The sequence below is a fragment of the Aethalodelphis obliquidens genome, unplaced genomic scaffold, assembly GCF_003676395.1.
Source record: "Aethalodelphis obliquidens isolate GAN/ISIS:26980383/991018 unplaced genomic scaffold, ASM367639v1 scaffold4, whole genome shotgun sequence".
NCBI lineage: Eukaryota > Metazoa > Chordata > Mammalia > Artiodactyla > Delphinidae > Aethalodelphis > Aethalodelphis obliquidens.
The window spans coordinates 56,397,089-56,419,849 of record NW_020837948.1 but is presented as its reverse complement, the minus strand read 5'-3'; the positions used below and the strand labels follow the sequence as shown (position 1 = coordinate 56,419,849).

Genomic DNA, 22,761 nt, shown 5'->3' with positions numbered 1-22,761 from the left:
TGAAGAAATGCTTTTTCAGTAAATAAATGAATAAGCAAACACTTAAGTGTTAAAAGGGCTCTGTAGGGCTTCCCTGGTGGTGCAGTGGTTGACAGTCAGCCTGCTGATGCACGGGACACGGGTTTGTGCCCCGGTCCAGGAAGATCCCACATGCGGCGGAGCAGCTAGGCCCGTGAGCCATGGCCGCTGAGCCTGCGCATCCGGAGTCTGTGCTCCGCAACGGGAGAGGCCACAACAGTGAGAGGCCCGCGTACCGCAAAAAAAAAAAAAAAAAAAAAAGGGCTCTGTAAAATAGATTAATAGTATTAATGTAACCTCACTTTCCCCTTTAATCATGACTAATATACCAACATACTGTCAAAACAAAACTAGAAATTCAAAATATGTGAAGCCCAGAATCTCACCACATACAAAAATAAATTCCTTTGATTTTTTCATTTTCCTGTCCCATTCTTTTTTTTTATAAATTTATTTTATTTTATTTATTTTTGGCTATGTTGGGTCTCTGTTGCTGTGCACAGGCTTTCTCTAGTTGTGGTGAGCGGGGGCCACTCTTCGTTACGGTGTGTGGGCTTCTCATTGCGGTGGCTTCTCTTGTTGCGGAGCACGGGCTCTGGGCACGTGGGCTTCAGCAGTTGCGGCACGCAGGCTCAGTAGTTATGGCTCGTGGGCTCTAGAGTGCAGGCTCAGTAGTTGTGGCGCACGGGCTTCCTTGCTCCACAGCATGTGGGATCTTCCCAGACCAGGGCTCGAACCCGTCTCCCCTGCATTGGCAGGTGGATTCTTAATCACTGCACCACCAGGGAAGCCCCTCCTATCCCACTCTTATGCATAACCTTCAAGTTTTCTCAACTTGAAACCAACTCTTTAAAAATACTCATTGAGACTGTACATTTAATTTAGTGACATTTAATTAAATGACTAAGCAAAAACTATACGCATGAAAAAAGTTTAAAAACATGAAGTGTGATTTAATGAAGACCTATAGCAGAGCTTCTAGAATGTTCCATCCTCTCTTCCCCTCATTATGAGAATTGTGAGAGTCAATGATCCACTCATTCAAGAAATATTAAGCATTAACTATATATTAAGCATTAACTTTATATATCTATATGCTTGATCCTGAGGGTAAAGATCAATGAGATAGTTCTTGCCCTTGAAAAGCTCACAGTCTACATTACTATGGAATGCTACAGGGTCCAAATTATGAATCCATTGAGAATTCTCAGTTATACTCATTTCAGTTTATAGAAATCATTTCCTTTAAACACCTTCCTTTGGACAGCTCAGAGAAAGCACTCTCATTCTTGCCAACTGTGGGCTTAAAGTACAGCAAAGGTTCACAAAGATTTGTATAAAATAAAATATTTCCACATGTAATTCCTATGTCCATTACCTACATGCTTATTTAATAGTCCTTATTCAAAAGAATTTATTTCAATTAAGTCAAAGGTGCTACAGATTCAAACATAACCTTAAAGGACATAAAAAATATAATCCATAAACCTGAACATAAACTTTCCTGTATTCAATATTTACATAACCATAAAGCACTGGAAAAATAATAGAGTATTATCATGGCAATACAGAAGTCCCCGTGGTTACCTAACTTCCCACCAAATCGACAAGTACTTTCTAATCATGATGCAACTAAAACAGTACACAGTTTTTACAATGTAGTAAAGTTGAAAAACTTCTACTAGAGAAAGTTCCTTGGCCTCTCTCTGTCCCACTGATGTAATAAATGAGTTTAAGAGAATGAATTGAGTATGCTCAGTTCAGACCCTTCTGGGTTTTCTCTGAGATTTGACTGTTCATAAAGAGGCAACATTCTGGTCTGCTCTTATTTTTGAGGTAAACTTACATCCAAGTGGGAGGCTTGCAGATGTCCAGCAGTACCCGTGATTCAGTGAAGTTACGTAACTCAGGGTGAAAATCAGGAAACCCACTGTGGTTGTATATCAAAGCTACAACCTTTAGTCCAGCTTTTTGCTAGTTATTACTTTATTAAGCTGATGGGTTCATGTCCATCTGTGTGATTCCTGCATCTAATAATACATCAAAGCTACATCCTTTAATCCAGCTTTTTGATAGTTATTACTTTATTAAGCTGATGGGTTCATGTCCATCTGTTTGATTCCTGCATCTAATAATATCTAAGAAAAAATTTTATTTTACACTGAAACAAAAATACCTTTTAAATTGGTGTTTTTTCCCTCTATATCAAATATATATCATTTTTAAACTTTTCATTATGAAGAATTTAAGTATATATAAAAGTGAAAACAGTATAAGAAAAATCTCCAGGTAACATGTCTTCAATAATTATCAACTCATGACCAATACTGTTTCATCTGTACCACAGCCAATCCCCCCTTTGCAGATTATTCTGAAGCAAATCCCAGTCACTGTATTTCATTTCATCAATAAATATTTCAATATATATTTACATCACAACTAAAGTTAACATTTAATTTCTTAATGTCACCACAGTGTAATCAAATTTCCCTGTCTCACAATGTTTTTTAAGTGTATTAGAAGCAGGATCTAAATAAGGTTCATACGCTGCAACTGATCTCTAAAGTCTCTCTTGTTCTATTGATTCTTTCTTCATGTATGTTTTTCCTTGCAATTAAACATTTGTCTTACAGAGTTCTCACAGTCTGGATTTTGCTAGCTACCTTCTTATGTTGTCATTTGATATACACCTCTGTCCCCTGCGTTTCTAGCAAATTGAGAGATCTAAAGACTTAATCATATTTGAATTTGACTTTTTGGTAAGACCACTTCATAAGCAGTTTATGTACCCCAACAAGAAATACAATTTCCAGCAATCTTTTTGTGTGTGTGTGATGTTAACAGCTATCAATAACCATTGCCTAAATTTGTTATTATATTAGAGGTTGCGAAATTATAATATTCCAATTCCATGATTCTTCCTAACTTGAATTCTTCTATAAAGAAAATGTCCTCTCATCCAACATTACTGATCTCAAGACAGAGTTTGTATAGAAAGGCAGTATAGATCTTGACTTGCAGATACCCCTTCAAGAGAGGACTTGCTGCCCAGCTATGAGGAATATGGTTATCTGCCTCCAGCTGTTGACTTCAGGGTCCATTTCAGCTTTCAAGTTGAAGTCAAACTATCTCAGTTGGCCCCCAGCCCCTGGGATATAAGCAAGTTGGTGGAAGCCAGGGCACGTTCTTGGATGGCCCTCAGCCAATGTCTAAGCATTGCAGGCTAAACACTCCTAGTTATTTCCCTAATGCAGGACTCATCTAAAGAGCATTCTTTCCTCCAGAGCTCCACATTGGGCTTACAGAGACTTTGTCAAATCTGCATCACAGTTTGAGACAGCTCCCCTTGTCCAATCCTGCTTCTTCCCTTTTCCCTTCAATGGTATTTCTCTCTAATAAACCTTTTGCATGCTTAATTCCATTTTACTGTCTACTTCCCAGGGAAACCAGGTATTAGGAGGATCTAAATGATCTTGATTACTGATTTCTATTCTCTAAGTGTTAGTGAAAAAGATATTCTTAGCTTTAGAACATTGTCTTAAAGATGTAACATACTGTTTGCTGTTAGTGAATTATCAAACTGTACTGAGTTTGTCTAGATTCTTGTGAATGTACAGCTTCACCAGTCAACCTAAAGTGCATTTTTTTCCTTCAGTCTGGCATTTCATGGGTCATCTGATTCTTTTCCAGTCATGATCACCATCCTACATAACCTTGTCTGTTTCCTGGAGGAGCAAGGGATGGTCAAATGAGCAACAGAGAAAACTATTCTTAAAATGTGTTATGAACTCAGTTTAGTTTAATGTGTCAAATGCTAAAGTATTACATGCAATTTTTAGCACAGTCCACTTTTTGGATGACTCTTGCTGAGGCTTAGCCTTCTTTAGTGATCTCCCAATCAATATGACCCTCACTTTATGTTCAAAAAATACTAAAGAAGATAAGAAAAGGCTGCTGTCTGTTAGGTTATACAGGATTTATTTGGTATCTTCAAAAACCAACCTGAGAAAATTTTCCACTCACTGCTTTTAGCTGAGCCACTGAGAAAACAAGAAAATCCTTCAGCAAAATTCTCAATAAAATGATATTATCTAAAGACCTGAAGCGTGAAACCTGGATTACAACAGCTGACCAAAAACCCAGAATGTGATGTCTATAAAAACTAAATAAAAACATAAAAAGTATAACAATATTTATTTAAAAACTGGAAAGATATTTCTATAATGACAATGCATATATAATATACATATGTAACAGTAAAAAGATATCTGAATTATCTAAACTATTAAATCAAGAATGAAAACACTGAGCTCTACTATTTATAATAGTTACATCATTTGTATATTTTTAAATGTATTTCTTACCAATAATGACTCTTTCAGTTTTGTTTTGTTTTTCTAGTACACTACAGAATTAAATCTTTTAAAACAAAACAGATTGAAAGTTCTTCAGGTCTGCAACTGAGTAAAAAACTTCATACCTAATTATATGTAACTTTTGACAAAGTCATGACTTGAGTACAAAGAATTAAATGTGGTTCATGTAGTAATATGTTCACTTGACAGCAAAAGCCAAAAAGTAGGCTTTTTAAAAAAATCTATTCTAGACATTTAGATTCACTGTGGTATACAGCAAACATGGCCACCAATCTCCCTATTTCCACCACCACTTGCAGTAGGATTTAGTTGCTTCTCCCATCAAGAGGTAGAGTTTATTTATCAACTTACTGAATTCACTCCAGCTCCTGACTTGCTTTAGCCCATGAGACAACATCAAACATGATGAAAACAGACTTGAAAAGAGTTTTACACTGGGGCTTGCCCTTTTGCTGGTATTTGAACTCCATCCCTATGGGAACTAGCACTTGAGTAACCACATGGAGAGAGACCCCAGTCATCCCAGCTGAGACCACTGTAAACCTGCCAACCCCATCTACCTGGTGACCACAAAAGCATAAGCGAACCTAACCAAGATCCGCTGATCCCAGCAGAGACAAAAGAACCCACCCAGCTGAGCCTAACCCAAATGCCATCCCACAGAATAGTGAAATAAATAAATAGTGTTTGTTTTAAACTACTAAATTTGGGCTGATATTTGACAAGGACAACAGATTACTGATATACTCACCTACAGCTTTTTACTGTTTATGTAACATTTACTATATCATTGAATAACTGCAGTATACACAAGCACTACTTTGGGAAAATGTAATCAAATATCAGTACCTGTACAATGATCATTACTCTACAAGATGGCCTTTTCTGCAGATTCTTCTAACTATGTAGTAAGAATAATCAAGAAGATATTTTAAAGGACAGATAGCAATCAACATGGAATCTTAACAGTTAATCTATTAAAAAAAAATTTAAAGACCACATCCTGAAAGTATACTGTATATTTTGTATTTAGCTTTCTTAGACAAAACTATTTGAGGACTCCTTAAAGCCCAAATATTAGGGATTATGGTCTAAGAAATCATTTTGGTTTTTTTTTTTAACTTACGTTTTAGCATCTTACAATGGTAAAAGACGGTACCAGAAAACTTTAGTTGTCCAAATGTCCTATCTTTCCAAAAATGTTTAGTTTCAAAGATGACTGACTAAATAAATAAGTAAATGTCTCTTAGGACATGGCAACAGTAAGTATTACCAAAAAGGGTGAAGATTATTATACTATGGCTGACATGCTATAATTTGGTTGGCTCACATCACAACATGAAAATTGTGTTAATAGGCTAGTAATACCAAAAAAAGGCAAATCCTTTCAAGCAAAAGTTGAGGAGCATATTTTCATAATAATTTGGCTGGACTTGTCCCTGGTTTCTAAAAGAGAGCTGGGCCCCTCAGAGCTCACCTGAGTTTATGCTAATGAGATGACTCATGGTGGACCCCTAGACAATTTAAGGATGGGGACTGGCCATGTGGGGAATATGAACCATGCAATTAGAGGGTTGGGGCTTTGAGCCATGGGGTATCATCCTGACCTCCCAACCTGGGGGAGCAAGGAGGGGATGGCAGGGAGAGAAGGGCTGGAAATTGAGTTCAATCATGAGGCAAATAAGTGAAACAATCATTCCCATGTAATGAAACCCCAATAAAAACTCTTGACACCCAGAGCTTGAGTGAGCTTCCTCACTGGTGATATGCATTGATGTGCTGAAAGGGTGATGTGTCCTGAGGACACAGAAGCCTTACATTTGGGACCCTCCTAGACCTTGCCCTATGCATCTCTACATTTGGCTAATCCCGATCATATCCTTTATAATAAAACTGTAATCATAAGTATAGTGCTTTCCTGAATTCTGTTAGTCATTCTAGAGGATTATCAAACCTGAGGGGGTAGTAGGAATTTGTAGTTAATTGGTCAGAAGTGCAGGTGGCCTGGGAACCCTGGAGATTGCAGCTGTGACTGAGGTGAAAGGACTGTTGTACATGACTGTGCCCTTAACCTTTAAAATTCAACCTAACTCCAGGTAGTGCCAGAATTGCACTGCACATGGGAAAAGCAACTAAATACCAAAAACATAAAAAGAGCAAAGAGAAGACAAGGTTAAAAAACATCAGCAGTGATAGTGAGAATTAGAAATAATCACAGTAGCAGTCACCCATTGAGTCAAAAATGGAAGGAAAAGAAGACAGTATCAAAGGCAAAAGAGAAAATTAAGAGATGATAGGGGAATAACTGATAAGGACAAGAGAAGTGGAGTTAGAGAGTTAGGATGGCATGCAACATGTACACTTAATAGTTGAGGGAATCATTCATTCATTTAACAACTATTAATAACCTGCTACATGTAAGGCACTGTACCAGGTACTAAAGATACTGTGGTGAATAAAAAAAAAACATGGCCCTCACTCTCATCTAGAGAGGAAGATAAATATTATACAGTTACACAATTAATTGTGTAATTGTTATTAAGGCTACAAAGGATAACTGTATAATTGAACAAAGTCTTAATAAAACAGATATACAGATCAATAATAAGCTAAATCTACAGTTCTAAGACCTACACACCTTCATCTCTATTTGCAAATATATTAAACACAATATTATACATGTTAGCAAGGAAGTACAGAATAATGTACATTTTAAAGGGTTTCACAAATAACAAAAAATTCAGATTAAATCCTTACCTTACCTTCCACTAAAAACAGTACATTCCTGGAAGGTACCTGATATTTAAACATTTCCCATATTGGTTCTCAAATTTAGCTTCACCTTAACATAGTTAAAACTCCCATCAACATTTTAAAGTCATACACTTCCTTTAAACTAATGAAAATATTTGTGAGTATTCAAAAAGACCAAAAAAAAAAAAAACAAACAAAAATAAGATCACCAGAAATGATATCCCGACTTTTGGGCAAAAAGACTTCAGACACATATTTCATCAAGAGGCAGAGGTCAATTTCTACTAAATGTTATTAATGATCAGTTTTGAAATTTTTAGAAAAGCTGGATTAATTTTGAAGTTGTTTTTAACATACAATTCCCTAAAAACTCTTTCCAAACAGTAGTCAATTGGAAAACTAGAGTTTCTTACCTGTAATCATCTAACTGTACCAGAAACCGTACAATATCATGATGAGCTTTCAGTACAAGCAGTTCAGTGTAGGGGTTCTGGGTTTGTTCTTCACCTATTGTTTGTAAAGGAGATTGCTTGTAATGGGGAGAAAAAAAAGAGAGAAAAAAAGAGATAAAATGATTTATGATAAAAGACCACATTCGAATAAAACACATGGTATGCATCTAAGAACACAAGTTTTAAAAAACTGTAAGATATTATGTTCTAATACTATATATTATTTCCCCTAATATCAAGTAACTGCCAATTTAACATAAAACATTTCTCTTACCACAAATCCACATCATAAATTTTAAATTTTGAACTCAAAATAAATTTTTAAAGGGTGTATTTTGTTTCATGGAAATTACACCTCAATAAACCTGACCTAAAAAATCAATGGGCCAGGGGCTTCCCTGGTGGTGCAGTGATTGAGAGTCCGCCTGCAGATGCAGGGGACACGGGTTCGTGCCCCAGTCTGGGAGGACCCCACATGCTGCGGAGCGGCTGGGCCCGTGAGCCATGGCCGCTGAGTCTGCACGTCCAGAGCCTGTGTTCCGCGACAGAAGAGGCCACAACACTGAGAGGCCCGCGTACCACAAAAAAAAAAAAAAAAAAATCAATGGGCCAAACCAACACAATATTTTAGGATGGGTGTTTGCCAATTAAAACTTGGCAGAAACAAAACTGAAGGTCAAAGGGGTAAAATATAGACTAAAACAGTGCCTACGCCATTACAGGCACTCAACACATGTTTACTGAATAAATAAAGGAAGAAATGAAATAATTCAGTCAATGAATTCAATAAATTCAACTTCAGACAGTAGCATTGATAAAGATAACTGGTAACATTTACAGAGTATTAAGCTCAGTCCTAAACCTACACACCTTCATCCCTATTTGCAAACAGGTGGGCGGCAGTCCATATGCCACACACTGGGTAAAGCACATATGGCTTATAACTCACCCAATAATTCTGTAAGGTAGATCTTATCAACCCCATTTCTATAGTCAAACCCAGTACTATTTCAGATTAAAAAAACCTGTGTTCTTAACCTCTGAACTGCAGTTTCTCAAACTTGACACTACTGACATTTTGGACTAGGTAATTTTTTTGTTGAGGGCTTTCCTGTGCATTGAAGGATGCTCAACATCATCCCTGGCTTCTACACACTAGATGCCAATAGAAATCCAACCTCTCCCCCCACCCCCAAATCGTGACAATCAAAAATATCTCTGGACATTGCCAAATGTCCTCTAAGGGGCAAAATCATCCCAGCAGACAAACACTGCTTAAAATTAGGGGAAAATCTTTGGTTCTGATAATGTACAGATTCACAGCAGTTCTAAAACTGAAGTACTTTTACATGAAGAAATGTACAATTTAACACGCATGAATTTTTTTTAATTCACCTTCAAAGCAGTAATTTTTTATTTATCCCATCTCCCTTCTAGCAGTGGTTCTGATGAGAAAAGTAAAGGCAAGAAATCTGAAAACTGTATACCACTTCCCCCAAATGAAAGCTTGCCAAGCACGGCAGAATTAGTTAATCAAATTCTACAACTTATCAAATAATCGGGTTAACACATAATTGTCATATATATCACAAATGGACTAATCACTTTTCCACAATTCTTTCATAATCTTTAGAATTCAAGCCTATCTGAAATAAGCCTAATTTTAAATAAGAAATACTTCTTAAAAATTAGACAATAAGCCTCAACTGCAAAAATATGAGGAAGTTAAAACGGAGAAATAACGTTGCTTAGCTTACAACCACCCAAGTTTTTTTTTTTAACAATCAAAACAACTATTTTCTATTAAAAATAAAAGGGAATTCAACATAAATTCTATTCTTCAGTGGCATATGAAATAAATTCCAGACCTCGACACTTTTCAGGTTCCAAAATTATTTTATTCGCAACATTTCAAATGTAAATCTCATTAGTCTGGTCAGTTATTCAGGCCCATGAAGAAAGTGTGACTATGGAACCCAAAATAGCAGCTAAAACATAATTTATTTTACTTTTAAACAAATTATTTTTTAAAATAATTATATCTTTTTTGGTTTTATATAAATAATCAAATTAATTTCATATTCCACGAGCAAGCATCAGTTGATGTTGGGAAGCGACACCATATCAAACAAACCAGAAGTGTAAATCTGCAGTCACCGTTTCTTAGTCTCTACCAAACCGGATACTTTTTCTGTTGAAGTGAGACTGGTTTACGTGGGGAGACCAGTTAAGGGTCCTTGAGCCTGTTGCTGAACTACGTCAGTTTCAGTTTCCACACCTAGTGGAACATGGATTTACCTCTCAGGGAAAGAGTCCCCGAAACCCGACCCCGCCGACCCCGCCCTCGCAACCCGCAGGCCCCGCCTCCGCCGGGTCTTCCTCATCCCGTCAGCTCTCCGGCTCACACAAGCCGCAGCTACGGCAAGCAAAGCCTCTGCGTTGGCAGGCAGGGCCCACCCCGGGGTTTACCTCGGCCAGTCCCTGAGGTTCTCGGCCTCCCCCGATCAGCCATCGCAACATCCGGGCAGCGACGGCGTTTCGCGGGCCTAGGCCCCAGTCAGCCCGCACTCCGCGCCAGGCTCAGCCTTTCTCCTACCTCTCTGGTAGCAGCTCAATGGAGGCGCTAATACCTGCCTTCTCAGATTTGCCCAAAATACGAAGTACGAAGCAGAGCGCAACGAAGAGGGAAGACTTTTGTCCCCAAAGAGCTGCCGTACCCACCCGCAAGAGGTTTGGTTAAGGGAAGCCGCCAGGGGAGCAGCAGCAGCCGAAAGCTAGGGTGTCCGCGGAGGTTCAGAGGCCCGCGCGGCACCGAGTGAGCACGCGCGGGGCGTCGCCTGATTTGCGCACAGAGCCTGGGTAGTTCGAGCGGCCCCTTGTGGACACGCGGAACGCAGCAACTGGAGCCCGTCGTTGCGCAAGTGCTGCCAAGAATAAATAGTCCCCTCCCTTTTTAGATGGCTTTTGCATCTTTCACTTGGCAAGCTTGGGGACCAGGAAGCCTTTCCATCTCCCGGCGGTTTCCTAAAGAGCTGCCTGGAGAAAGTGAACTTCAATAGGCTTTTTCATCCGGGCTAATCCCAGTGGCACGTGTGTACACCAGAATAAATCTGGCCAGTATTTATTGTGTGCTGTAGTACAGGTACTGTGCTAAGACTTTACATAAATCCTAACTGTAACCCTATACTGCCTATACTCCCTATTTTATAAAGAAACTGACCTCTGAAAGACTGGGTAGTTTGTCTACGGATAACAGCTAGAAAGTGGCTACACACGCTGAAACCAAATATCCTAGCTCCAAAATTAGTGCTCTTAACTGTATGCTATACTGTTTCACATAATCTCCCTAAAGAATAGAAGGCACTACACATCCTCTTTTTTTGACTTTTTTGGTTGAAGTATAGTTTATTTACAATGTTTCAGGTGTACAGCAAAGTGATTCAGTTATACATATATATTCCTTCTCAGATTTTTTTCCTTTATACAAGATATTGAACAGTTACCTGTGCTGTTCAGGTTTTTGTTGTTTATTCAATATTTTATATATAATGGTGTATATCTGTTAATCCAAAACTCTAATTTATCCCTCCCTCCCCCTTTCCCCTTTGGCAACTGTTAGTTTTCTATGTCTGTGAGTCTATTTCTCTTTTGTAAATAAGTTTGTATCATTTTTTTAGATTCCACATATAAGTGATATATTTGTCTTTCTCTGACTTACTTAGTATGATAATCTCTAGGTCCATCCATGTTGCTGGAAATGGCATTATTTCATTTTTTATGGCTAAGTAGTATTTCATTGTGTATACATACCATATCTTCTTTATCCACTCATCTGTCCATGGACATTTAGATTGCTTCCATGTTGTGGCTGTTGTAAATAGTGCTGCTATGAACATTGGGGTGCACGTGTTCAAGTTAAGAGTTTTCTCTGGATATATGCCCAGGAGTGGGGTTGCTGGATCATATGGTAGCTCTATTTTTAGTTTTTTAAGGAACCTCCATACTGTATCCATAGTGGCCTCACCAACAGTGTAGGAGGGTTCCCTTTTCTCCCCATCCTCTCCAGCATTTATTATTTGTAGACTTGGATGATGGCCATTCTAACTGCTATGAGGGAATACCTCATTGTAGTTCTGATTTGCATTTCTCTAATCATTAGCAATGTTGAGCATCTTTTCATGTGCCTCTTGGCCATCAGTATGTCTTCTCTATAGAAATGTCTATTTAGGTTTTGATTGGGTTGTTTGAGTTTTGTGATAATGAGCTGTATGAGCTGTTTCTGTATTTTGGAAATTAATCCCTTCTCGGTCACATCATTTGCAAATATTTCTCCCATTCCGTAGGTTGCATTTTCATTTTGTTTATAGTTTCCTTTGCTGTACAAAGGCTTTTAAGTTTAATTAGGTCCGGTTTATTATTGCCTTTGTTTCCATTACTCTAGGAAACAGATCCCAAAAAATACTGCTATGATTTATGTCAAAGAGTGTTCTGCCTGTGTTTTCCTCTAAGAGTTTTATAGTATCCAGTCTTACATTTAAGTTTGTAATCCATTTTTATTTTTGTATATGGTGTTAGAGAATGTTCTAATTTCATTCTTTTACATGTAGCTGTCCAGTTTTCCCAGCACCACTTATTGAAGAGACAGTCTTTTCTCCACTGTATATTCTTGCCTCCTTTGTTGTAGATTAATTGACCATAAGTGCATGGGTTTATTTCTGGGCTTTCTACCCTATTCCATTGATCTATGTGTCTATTTTTGTGTCTGTACCATACTGTTCTGATGACTGCAGCTTGTAGTATAGTCTGAAGTCAGGAAGGGTAATTTCTCCAGCTCCATTCTTCTTTTTTAAGATTGTTTTGGCTATTTGCAGTCTTTTGTGTTCCCATACAAATTTTAAAAATTTTTGTTCCAGTTCTGTGAAAAATGCCATTAGTAATTTGATAGGGATTGCATTCAGTCTGTAGATTGACTTGGAAAGTAGGCTCATTTTAATAATATTCATTCTTCCAATCCAAGAACACGGTATATCTTTCCATCTGTGTGTGCTGTCTTCAAGTTCTTTCATCAGCATCTTATAGTTTTCAGAATACAGGTCTTTTGCCTCCTTAGATAGGTTTATTTCTAGGTATTTTATTCTTTATGATGTGATGGTAAATGGGATTATTTCCTTAATTTCTCTTCCTGATAGTTCATTGTTAGTTTATAGAAATGCAACATATTTCTGTATATTAATTTTGTATCAGGCAACTTCACCAAATTCACTGATGAGCTCTCGTAGTTTTCTGGTGGCATCTTTAGGATTTTCTATGTATAGTATCATGTCCTCTGCAAACAGGCACAGTTTTACTTCTTCCTTTCCCATCTGGACTCCTTTTCTTTCTTTTTCTTCTCTGATTGCTGTGGCTAGGACTTACAAAACTATTTTGACTAGAAGTGGCAAGAGTGGGCATCCTTGTCTTGTTCCTGATCTTAGGGGGAATACTTTCAGCTTTTCATGGTTGAGTATGATGTTAGCTGTGGGTTTGTCATATATGGCCTTTATTATGTTGAGGTATGTTCCCTCTAGGAACATGTTTAGGAGAATTTTTATCATAAATGGACGTTGAATTTTAGCAAAAGCTTTTTCTGCATCTATTGAGATGATCATATGGCTTTTACTCTATTTGTTAATGTGGTGTATCACATTGATTGACTTGTGGATACTGAAAAATACTTGCATCCCTGGGATAAATACCACTTGATCATGGTGTATGATCATTTTAATGTGCTGTTGCACTCAGTTTGCTAACATTTGGTTGAGTATTTTTGTGTCTATTTTCATCAGTGATATTAGCCTGTAATTTTCTCCTTTTGTGATATCTTTGGTTTTGGTATGAGGGTGATGGTGGCCTCATAAAATGAGTTTGGAAGTGTTCCTTACACTGCAATTTTTTTGAATAGTTTCAAAACCTATTCTTTAAATGTTTGGTAGAATTCACCTGTGAAGCCATCTGGTCCTGGACTTTTCTTTGTTGGGAGTTTACTGAATCAATTTCAGTACTGGTAATGGTTCTGTTCATATTTTCTGTTTCTTCCTGGTTCAGTCCAGGGAGATTGTACCTTTCTAAGAACGTGTCCATTTCTTCTACATTGTCCATTTTATTGTTGTATAAATTGGTGCTCATAGTAGTCTCCTATGATGCTTTGTATTTCTGTGGTGTTGGTTATAACCTCTTATTCATTTTTTTATTTTATTGAGGTATAGTTGATTTACAATGTTGTGGTAATTTTTACTGTACACCAGAGTGATTCAGTTTTATACACACACACACACTTTTTCATATTCTTTTCCATTATGGTTTATCACAGGATATTGAATATAATTCCCTATGCTATACAGTCAAACCTTGTTGTTTATCCATTCTACACATAATAGTTTGCATCTACTAATCCCAAGCTCCCAATCCATCCCTCCCCAACCCCTCTCCCCCTTGGCAACCACAAGTCTGTTCTCTATATCTGTAAGTCTCTTTCTATTTTATAGATAAGTTCATTTGTGTCATATTTTAGATTCCACGTGTAAGTGATATCATATGGTACTTGTTTTTCTGACTTACTTCACTTAGTATGATAATCTCTAGGTCCATCCATGTTGCTGCACATGGCATTATCCATTTTCATTTCCGATTTTACTGATTTGGGCCTTCTCCCTTTTTTTCTTGTAAGTCTAGCTAAAGGTTTATCAATTTTGTTTATCTTTCAAATGACCAGCTTTTAGTTTCATTAGTATTTTCTATTCCTTTTTAGTCTTCATTTCATTTATTTTTTTCTCTGATCTCTTTCATTTCTTTCCTTCTACTAACTTTGGTTTTGTTTGTTCTTCTTTCTATATTTGCTCATATTCTCTATTTTGACTACTAGATTTCCACAGGTACTCAAAGGGCTGTGGTTCTCTACTCTGGTTGCATATCAGAATTACTGGGTAGCTTCTGAAAAATATATATTCCTGGTTTCCACCCCAGATTTATTAAAATAATGTCTATGGTTAGAACATAGAAATCAGGGTTTGGGGAAAGTTCCTCAGGTTATTCTCAAGAGTAGCAAGGGTTGAGAATCACTGGTCTAGGGACTACATATGTCGGTAAAAGTTCATATATATATTTCCGTATGTGATTGTTAGGTTCAAATAAAGGTGTAGCAATAAATTCTTATAGAGAACCTACCACAAGTATCCCAACCAATGCATGAACTCAATAAACATTACTGGTCACAGATTCACTAGAGATGCAAAAAGAAATCATATAAAATTGCTGCCCTTTAAGATCAAGGCAGAATGTACTACACACCAATAAGAGAAGGCCATACACTCTAAGGTATGTTAGTTATGCGCAGCTACCCAATCTAACTGACAGTTCTTAGAGAACTAGGATCTCCCATGATTCTCTGTATTCATTTTGAGTGCACTTGATGAAGGAACACTCCCAAGGGTCAGAAGAAGGTTGCCTTCAGTGTGCTATTCCCAAATTGGAGTCTGCACGCATTTGAAGACAAGACCAAAACAGACTAGCCCTAGGAAAAGGGGGATATAAGATAAGTTAAACAACAACCCAAGAACACCAAAATTTTAGTCCTGGATGGACAATCTTCAAGTGAGGCAACATGGCTTCCCTGGTAGCCTAAATTTTATTCTTCTGATTTACCACATTCTTTGAGGGTTTGTCCACTGCCTCATTACTGTGATCTAAGGAACATTCTTCTGATCATTAAAGCACTAGTCCAGGGAAGAACAATTCCTCCCTTGCTTCCTTTTAGAACAGCTGAGAAAAACTTTATAAAAGAGTATATCAGAGTAACCTTAGAAAGCTGAAAGAGTGGGAAGCACTAAGAATCCATCTCTCCACCTAGACAACTATACTGGTAGAAACTGTGTGAACTATTTTGGAACTCTGAAATCTATTAAAAAGCCTGCAGCGAAAGGGCGGACAGCAGAAGCAAGAAGAACTACAAACCTGCAGCCTGTGGAACAAAAACCACATTCACAGAAAGACAGAAAGGATGAAAAAGGAGAGGGCTATGTACCAGAAGAAGGAACAAGATAAAAGCCCAGAAAAACGACTAAATGAAGTGGAGATAGGCAACCTTCCAGAAAAAGAATTCAGAATAATGAGAGTGAAAATGATACAGGACCTCAGAAAAACAATGGAGGCAAAAATACAGAAGATGCAAGAAATGTTTAACAAAGACTTACAAAAATTAAACAACAAACACCTAAAAGAATTAAAGAACAAACAAACACAAGTGAACAATACAATAACTTAAATGAAAACTACACTAGAAGGAATCAATAGCAGAATAACTGAGGCAGAAGAACGGATAAGTGACCTGGAAGACAGAATGGTGGAATTCACTGCTGTAGAACAGAATAAAGAAAAAAGAATAAAAAGAAATGAAGACAGCCTAAGAGACCTCTGGGACAACATTAAACACAACAATGTCCCAGAAGGGGACAGAAGGAGAGGGTCCCAGAAGGAGAAGAGAGAGAGAAAATATTTGAAGAGATTATAGTGAAAAACTTCCCTAACATGGAAAAGGAAATGGCCACCCAAGTCCAGGAAGCGCAGAGAGTCCCAGCCTGGTTAACCAAAGAAGAAATGCCAAAACACACATAATCAATTGACAAAAATTAAAGACAAAAAAAAATTATTGAAAGCAGCAAGGGAAAAACGACAAATAACATATAAGGGAACTCCCATAAGGTTAACAGCTGATTTCTCAGCAGAAACTCTACAAGCCAAAAGCGAGTGGCATGACGTATTTAAAGTGATAAAATGGAAGAAGCTACAACCAAGATTACTCTACCTGGCAGGGATCTCAGTCAGATTCGATGGAGAAATAAAAAGCTTTACAGACAAGCATAAGCTAAGAGAATTCAGCACCACCAAACCAGCTGTACAACAAATGCTAAAGGAACTTCTATAAGTGGGAAACACAAGACAAAAAAAGAACCTACAAAAACAAACCCGTAACAATTAAGAAAATGGTAATAAAAAGATACATACAGATAATTACCTTAAACGTGAATGGATTAAATGCTCCAACCAAAAGACACAGGCTCGCTGAATGTATACAAAAAAAAGATCCATATACATGCTGTCTACAAGAGACCCACTTCACACCTAGGGACAGAGACCGAAAGTGAGGGAATGGAAAAAGATATTCCATGCAAAAGTAAATCAAAAGAAAGCTGGAGTAGCAATACTCATATCAGATAAAATAGACATTAAAATAAAGAATGTTACAAGAGACAAGGAAGGACACTACATAATGATCAAAGGATCAATCCAAGAAGAAGACATAACAATTATAAATATATTTGCACCCAACACAGGAGCACCTCAATACATAGGGCACCTGCTAACAGCTATAAAAGAGGAAATCGACAGTAACACAATAAGAGTGGGGGATTTTAACACCTCACTTACACTAATGGACAGATCATCCAAACAGAAAATTAATTAGGAAACACAAGCTTTAAAGGACACAATAGACCAAAAAGATTTAATTGGTATTTATAGGACACATCCAAAAACAGCAGATTACACTTTCTTCTCAAGTGCGCACAGAACATTCTCCAGGATAGATCACATCTTGGTTCACAAATTAAGCTGCAGTAAATTTAAGAAAACTGAAACCATATCAAGCACCTTTTCTTACTACAACACTCTGAGATTAGAGATCAATTACAGGGAAAAAAATGTAAAAAACACAGACACATGGAGGCTAAACAATACGTTACTAAATAACCAAGGGATCACTGAGGAAATCAAACAATACCTACAGACAAATGACAATGAAAACACAACAATCCAAAACCTATGGGATGCAGCAAAAGCAGTTCTAACAGGGAAATTCATAGCAATACAAGCCTACCTCAAGAAACAAGACAAATCTCAAATAAAAAATCTAACCTTACACCTAAAGGAACTAGAGAAAGAAGAACAAACAAAACCCAAAGTTAGTAGAAATCATAAAGATCAGAGCAGAAATAAATGAAATAGAAACAAAGAAAACAATAGCCAATATCAATAAAACTAAAAGTTGGTTCTTTGAGAAGATAAACAAAATTGATAGCACTTTAGCCAGACTCATCAAGAAAGAGGACTCAAATCAATAAAATTAGAAATGAAAAAGGAGAAGTTACAATAGATACTGTAGAAACAGAAAGCATCCTAAGAGACTACAACAAGCAACTCTATGCCAACAAAATGGACAACCTGGAAGAAATGGACAAATTCTTTAAAAGGTATAACCTTCCAGACTGAACCAGGAAGAAACAGAAAACATGAATAGACCAATCACAAGTAATGAAATTGAAACTGTGATTAATAATCTTCTAACAAACAAAAGTCCAGGACCAGATGGCTTCACAGGTAAATTATATCAAACATTTAGAGAAGAGCTAACACCCATTCTTCTCAAACTCTTCCAAAAAACTGCAGAGGAAAAAACACTCCCAAACTCATTCTATGAGGCCACCCTCACTCTGATACTAAAACCAGACAAAAATACTACAGAAAAAGAAAATTACAGACCAATATCACTAATGAATATAGATGCAAAAATCCTCAACAAAATACTAGCAAACAGAATCCAACAACACATTAAAAGGATCACACACCATGATCAACTGGGATTTGTCCCTGGGAAGCAAGGATTCTTCAATATACGCAAATCAATCAATGTGATACACCATACAAACAAACTGAAGGATAAAAATCATATGATCATCTCAACAGATGCAGAAAAAGCTTTTGACAAAATTCAACACCCATGTATGATAAAAACTCTCCAGAAAGTGGGCACAGAGGGAACCTACCTCAACACAGTAAAGGCCATATAAGAGAAACCCACAGCAAACACCATTCTCAATGGTGAAAAACTGAAAGCATTTCCTCTAAGATCAGGACAAGACAAGGATGTCCACTCTCACCACTATTATTCAACATAGTTTTGGAAGTGTTAGCCACGGCAATCAGAGAAAAAAAAACATACACAAGTAATACAAATTGGAAAAGAAGAAGTAAAGCTGTCGCTGTTTGCAGATGACATGATACTATATATAGAGAATCCTAAAGATGTTACCAGAAAACTACTAGAGCTAATCAATGAATTTGGTAAAGCAGCGGGATACAAAATTAATTCACAGAAATCTCCTGCATTGCTATACACTAATGATGAAAAATCTGAAAGAGAAATTAAGGAAACACTCCCATTTACCACTGCAACAAAAAGAATAAAATTCCTAGGAATAAACCTACCTAAGGAAACAAAAGACCTGTATGCAGAAAACTATAAGACACTGATGAAAGAAATTAAAGGTGATACAACCAGATGGAGAGATATACCATGTTCTTGGATTGGAAGAATCAACACTGTAAAAATGACTATATTACCCAAAGCAATCTATAGATTCAATGCAATGCCTATCAAACTACCACTGGCAGTTTTTACGGAACTAGAACAAAAAATCTTAAAATTTGTATAGAGACACAAAAGACCCTGAATAGCCAAAGCAGTCTTGAGGGGAAAAAAAACGGAGCTGAAGGAATCAGGCTCCCTGACTTCAGACTATACTACAAAGCTACAGTAATCAAGACAATATGGTACTGGCACAAAAACAGAAACATAGATCAATGGAACAAGATAGAGAGCCCAGAGATAAACCCACGCACCTATGGTCACCTTATTTTTGATAAAGGAGGCAAGGATATACAATGAAAAAAAGACAATCTCTTCAGTAAGTGGTGCTGGGAAAACTGGAAAGCTACATGTAAAAGAATGCGATTAGAACACTCCCTAACACCATACACAAAAATAAACTCAAAATGGGCTTCCCTGGTGGCACAGTGGTTGAGAGTCCACCTGCCGATACAGGGGACACGGATTCGTGCCCCGGTCTGGGAAGATCCCACATGCCACAGACCGGCTGGGCCCATAAGCCATGGCTGCTGGGCCTGCACGTCTGGAGCCTGTGCTCCGCAACGGGAGAGGCCACAACAGTAAGAGGCCCGCGTACTGCATGCATGAATGAATGAATGAATAAATAAATAAATAAATAACGCAAAATGGATTCAAAACCTAAATATAAGACCAGACACTATAAAATTCTTAGAGAAAAACAAAGGAAGAACACTCTTTGACATAAATCACGGCAAGCTCTTTTTTGATCCACCTCCTAGAGTAATGGAAATTAAAAGAAAAATAAATGGGACCTAATGAAACTTCAAAGCTTTTGCACAGCAAAGGAAACCATAAACAGGACAAAAAGACAAACCTCAGCATGGGAGAAAATATTTGCAAACGAATCAACGGACAAAGGGCTTATCTTCCAAATATATAAGCAGCTCATGTAGCTCAATATTAAAAAAACAAACCCAATCAAAAAGTGGACAGAAGACTTAAATAGACATTTCTCCAAAGAAGATATACAGATGGCAAAGAAGCACATGAAAAGATGCTCAACATCACTCATCATTAGAGAAATGCAAATCAAAACTACAATGAGGTATCACCTCACACCAGTTAGAATGGGCATCATCAGAAAATCTACAAACAACAAATGCTGGAGAGGGTGTGGAGAAAAGGGAACCCTCTTGCACCGTTGGTGGGAATGTAAACTGATACAGTCACTACAGAGAACAGTGTGGAGATTCCTTAAAACACTGAAAATAGAATTACCATATTACCCAGCAATCCCACTACCGGGCATATACCCAGAGAAAACCATAAATCAAAAAGACACATGCACCCCAACGTTCATTGCAGCACTATTTACAATAGCCAGGTCATGGAAGCAACCTAAACATCCATCAACAGACAAATGGATAAAAAAAATGTGGTACATATATAAAATGGAATATTTACTCAGCCCTAAAAAGAAACGAAATTGGGTCATTTGTAGAGACATGGATGGATCTAGAGACTGTCATACAGAGTGAAATAGGTCAGAAAGAGAAAATTAAATATCGTATATTAACACATATATGTGAAACTAGAAAAATGATACAGAAGAACCAGTTTGCAGGGCAGAAATTGAGACACAAATGTAGAGAACAAATGTATGGACACCAAGGGAGGAAAGTGGCGGGGGGGTGAGGGTGTGATGAATTGGGAGATTAGGATTGACATGCATACACTGATGTGTATACAATGGATGACTAATAAGAACCTGCTGTATAAAAAATAAATAAAATTCAAAAGTTTGTAGCTTCCATGGGAAATTTTGGCTAGCACAGAGTCTGGCCACCACTGTTTCAACCCACCTTGACAGAAACTGCCTCCAGGAGATTTAAAGGAACAGCACACATTTGAGTTTTTTTCACCTGACCTTTTCCCCCTTTTGAGACATTTCCCCATTTCAGAGGAGTTTAGTAAACTACCACACATGCCCAGGGAAAGACAGAGGCTCAAAAAAGACCTGAAGAGACCTTGAAGCTTTCATCTCAAGCTAATCCCCACCACAGAAACACCTTTGAAGAATTAAAAAAGACAAAAAATTCCCGGTAAGAGGGAAAATCTGATTTCCAGAGTTAACATATTGAAAAATTCAAATGTGCAGTTTAAAAAACAATCACAGGCATACAAAATATCGGGAAACTATGGCTCATTCCAAGGAACAAAATTAACTGACAGAAACTGACCCTGAGGAAGCCCAGACATTTGACTTACTAGACAAAGACTTTTTAAAAACTGTCTTAAGAAAAACAACAAAACTGTTTTACAGAGGCTCAAAGAGCAAAAAGAAGACACGGTCAAAAACAGGGAAACAATATATGAACAAAATGAGAATACCAATAAAAACAAGAGACATAAAAAGGAATCAAAAGAAATTCTGAGGCTGAAAAATACAACTGAAGTGGAAAATTCACTGGAGAGGTTCAAAAGCAGATTTTACCAGACAGAAGAAAGAAGCAGTGAAGATAGGACAATTGAAATTAGTAACTTTGAGGAACAGAAAGAAAAAAGGATAAAGAAAAGTAAACAGAGCCTAAGGGACCTGCAGAACACTGTCAAGTGGATCAACATACAAACTGTAACAGTCCCAGAAGGTAAAGAAAAAGAGAAAAGCGTAGAAAGAATATTTGAAGAAATAATGGCTGAAAATGTCCCAATTTTGATGAAAGACATAAATCTACAAATCCAAGAAGCTCACTGACCTCTAAGTATAGGCATGCAATGGAATAGTACTCAGCCATAAGAAGGAATGAAATGTTTGTATTTCTACAACATGATGTACTTTGAAAACATTACATTGATATAAGCCAGACACAGAAGGACAAATATTGTATGATTCTATTTATATGAAGTACTTAGAATAGACACATTCATATAGAGAAAAAGTGGAATAAAAGTTACCAGCGGCTGGTATCAGGGGCTGGTACCAGGGGCTGGGAAGGGAGAATTGAGAGTTATTGTTTAATGGATACAGAATTTATGTTGAGAATGGTAAAAAAAATTTTTTAAAGCTTGAGGTATAGATAACGGTGATCATTATACTACATTGTGAATGTATTTAATGCCACTGAATTGTACACTTACAAATAGCTAAAATGATAAATAGTATGTAATGTTTATTTTACCAGGGGGAAAAAACAAACAGTACAATGTAACAGAATTTGGAATCCAGAAATAGAACTATACACACACACACACACACACACACACACACACACACACACACGGAAACCAATTTTTTACAAAGGTATAAAGCCAGTCAATGGAGAAAAGATTTCTTTTCAATAAGTGGTGTTAAAATTTTGACATACATACCCAAATAAATAAACTTCAATCTGCATCTCACTCCATATACAAAATTCAACATGTATCACAGACATAAATGTAAAACCTAAAACTATAAAAGTTCTAGAATAAAACATAGAAAAAAATTTTGTGACCCTGAATTAGGCAATGATTTCTTAGTTATGGCTTCAAAAGCATGACACTGTACTTCATCAAAATTAACATTTCTGCTCTTCAGAAAACACTGTTAAGAGAATTAAAAGATAAGCCATAAACTGAAGGAAATACTTATAAATCAGTATCTGATGAAGAGTATATACCCAGAACATAAATTCTCAGAAAACATAATAGGGGTCCAATTTTGGGTAAGATGGATTAAACA

The 22,761-nt window shown here is 37.1% G+C and overlaps 1 protein-coding gene across 3 annotated transcripts in view; it reads right to left on the bottom strand.

Annotated features, from left to right (window-relative positions):
- The window catches only part of WDR41 (WD repeat domain 41), a 44,990-nt gene extending 34,587 nt beyond the window's left edge, over window positions 1-10,403 (bottom strand). For 2 of the 3 annotated variants that reach the window (XM_027100783.1, XM_027100784.1), the window contains exons 1-2: window positions 10,070-10,403; window positions 7,562-7,677 (exon numbers count right to left, since the gene is read on the bottom strand). In XM_027100783.1, the coding sequence (XP_026956584.1) occupies window positions 7,562-7,677; window positions 10,070-10,120 (167 nt within the window). In that variant the 5' untranslated portion in view covers window positions 10,121-10,403. The remainder of the gene's footprint in view (window positions 1-7,561; window positions 7,678-10,069) is intronic. The other variant, XM_027100782.1, reaches the window with a different exon arrangement.
- Window positions 10,404-22,761: the final 12,358 nt, after the last annotated feature.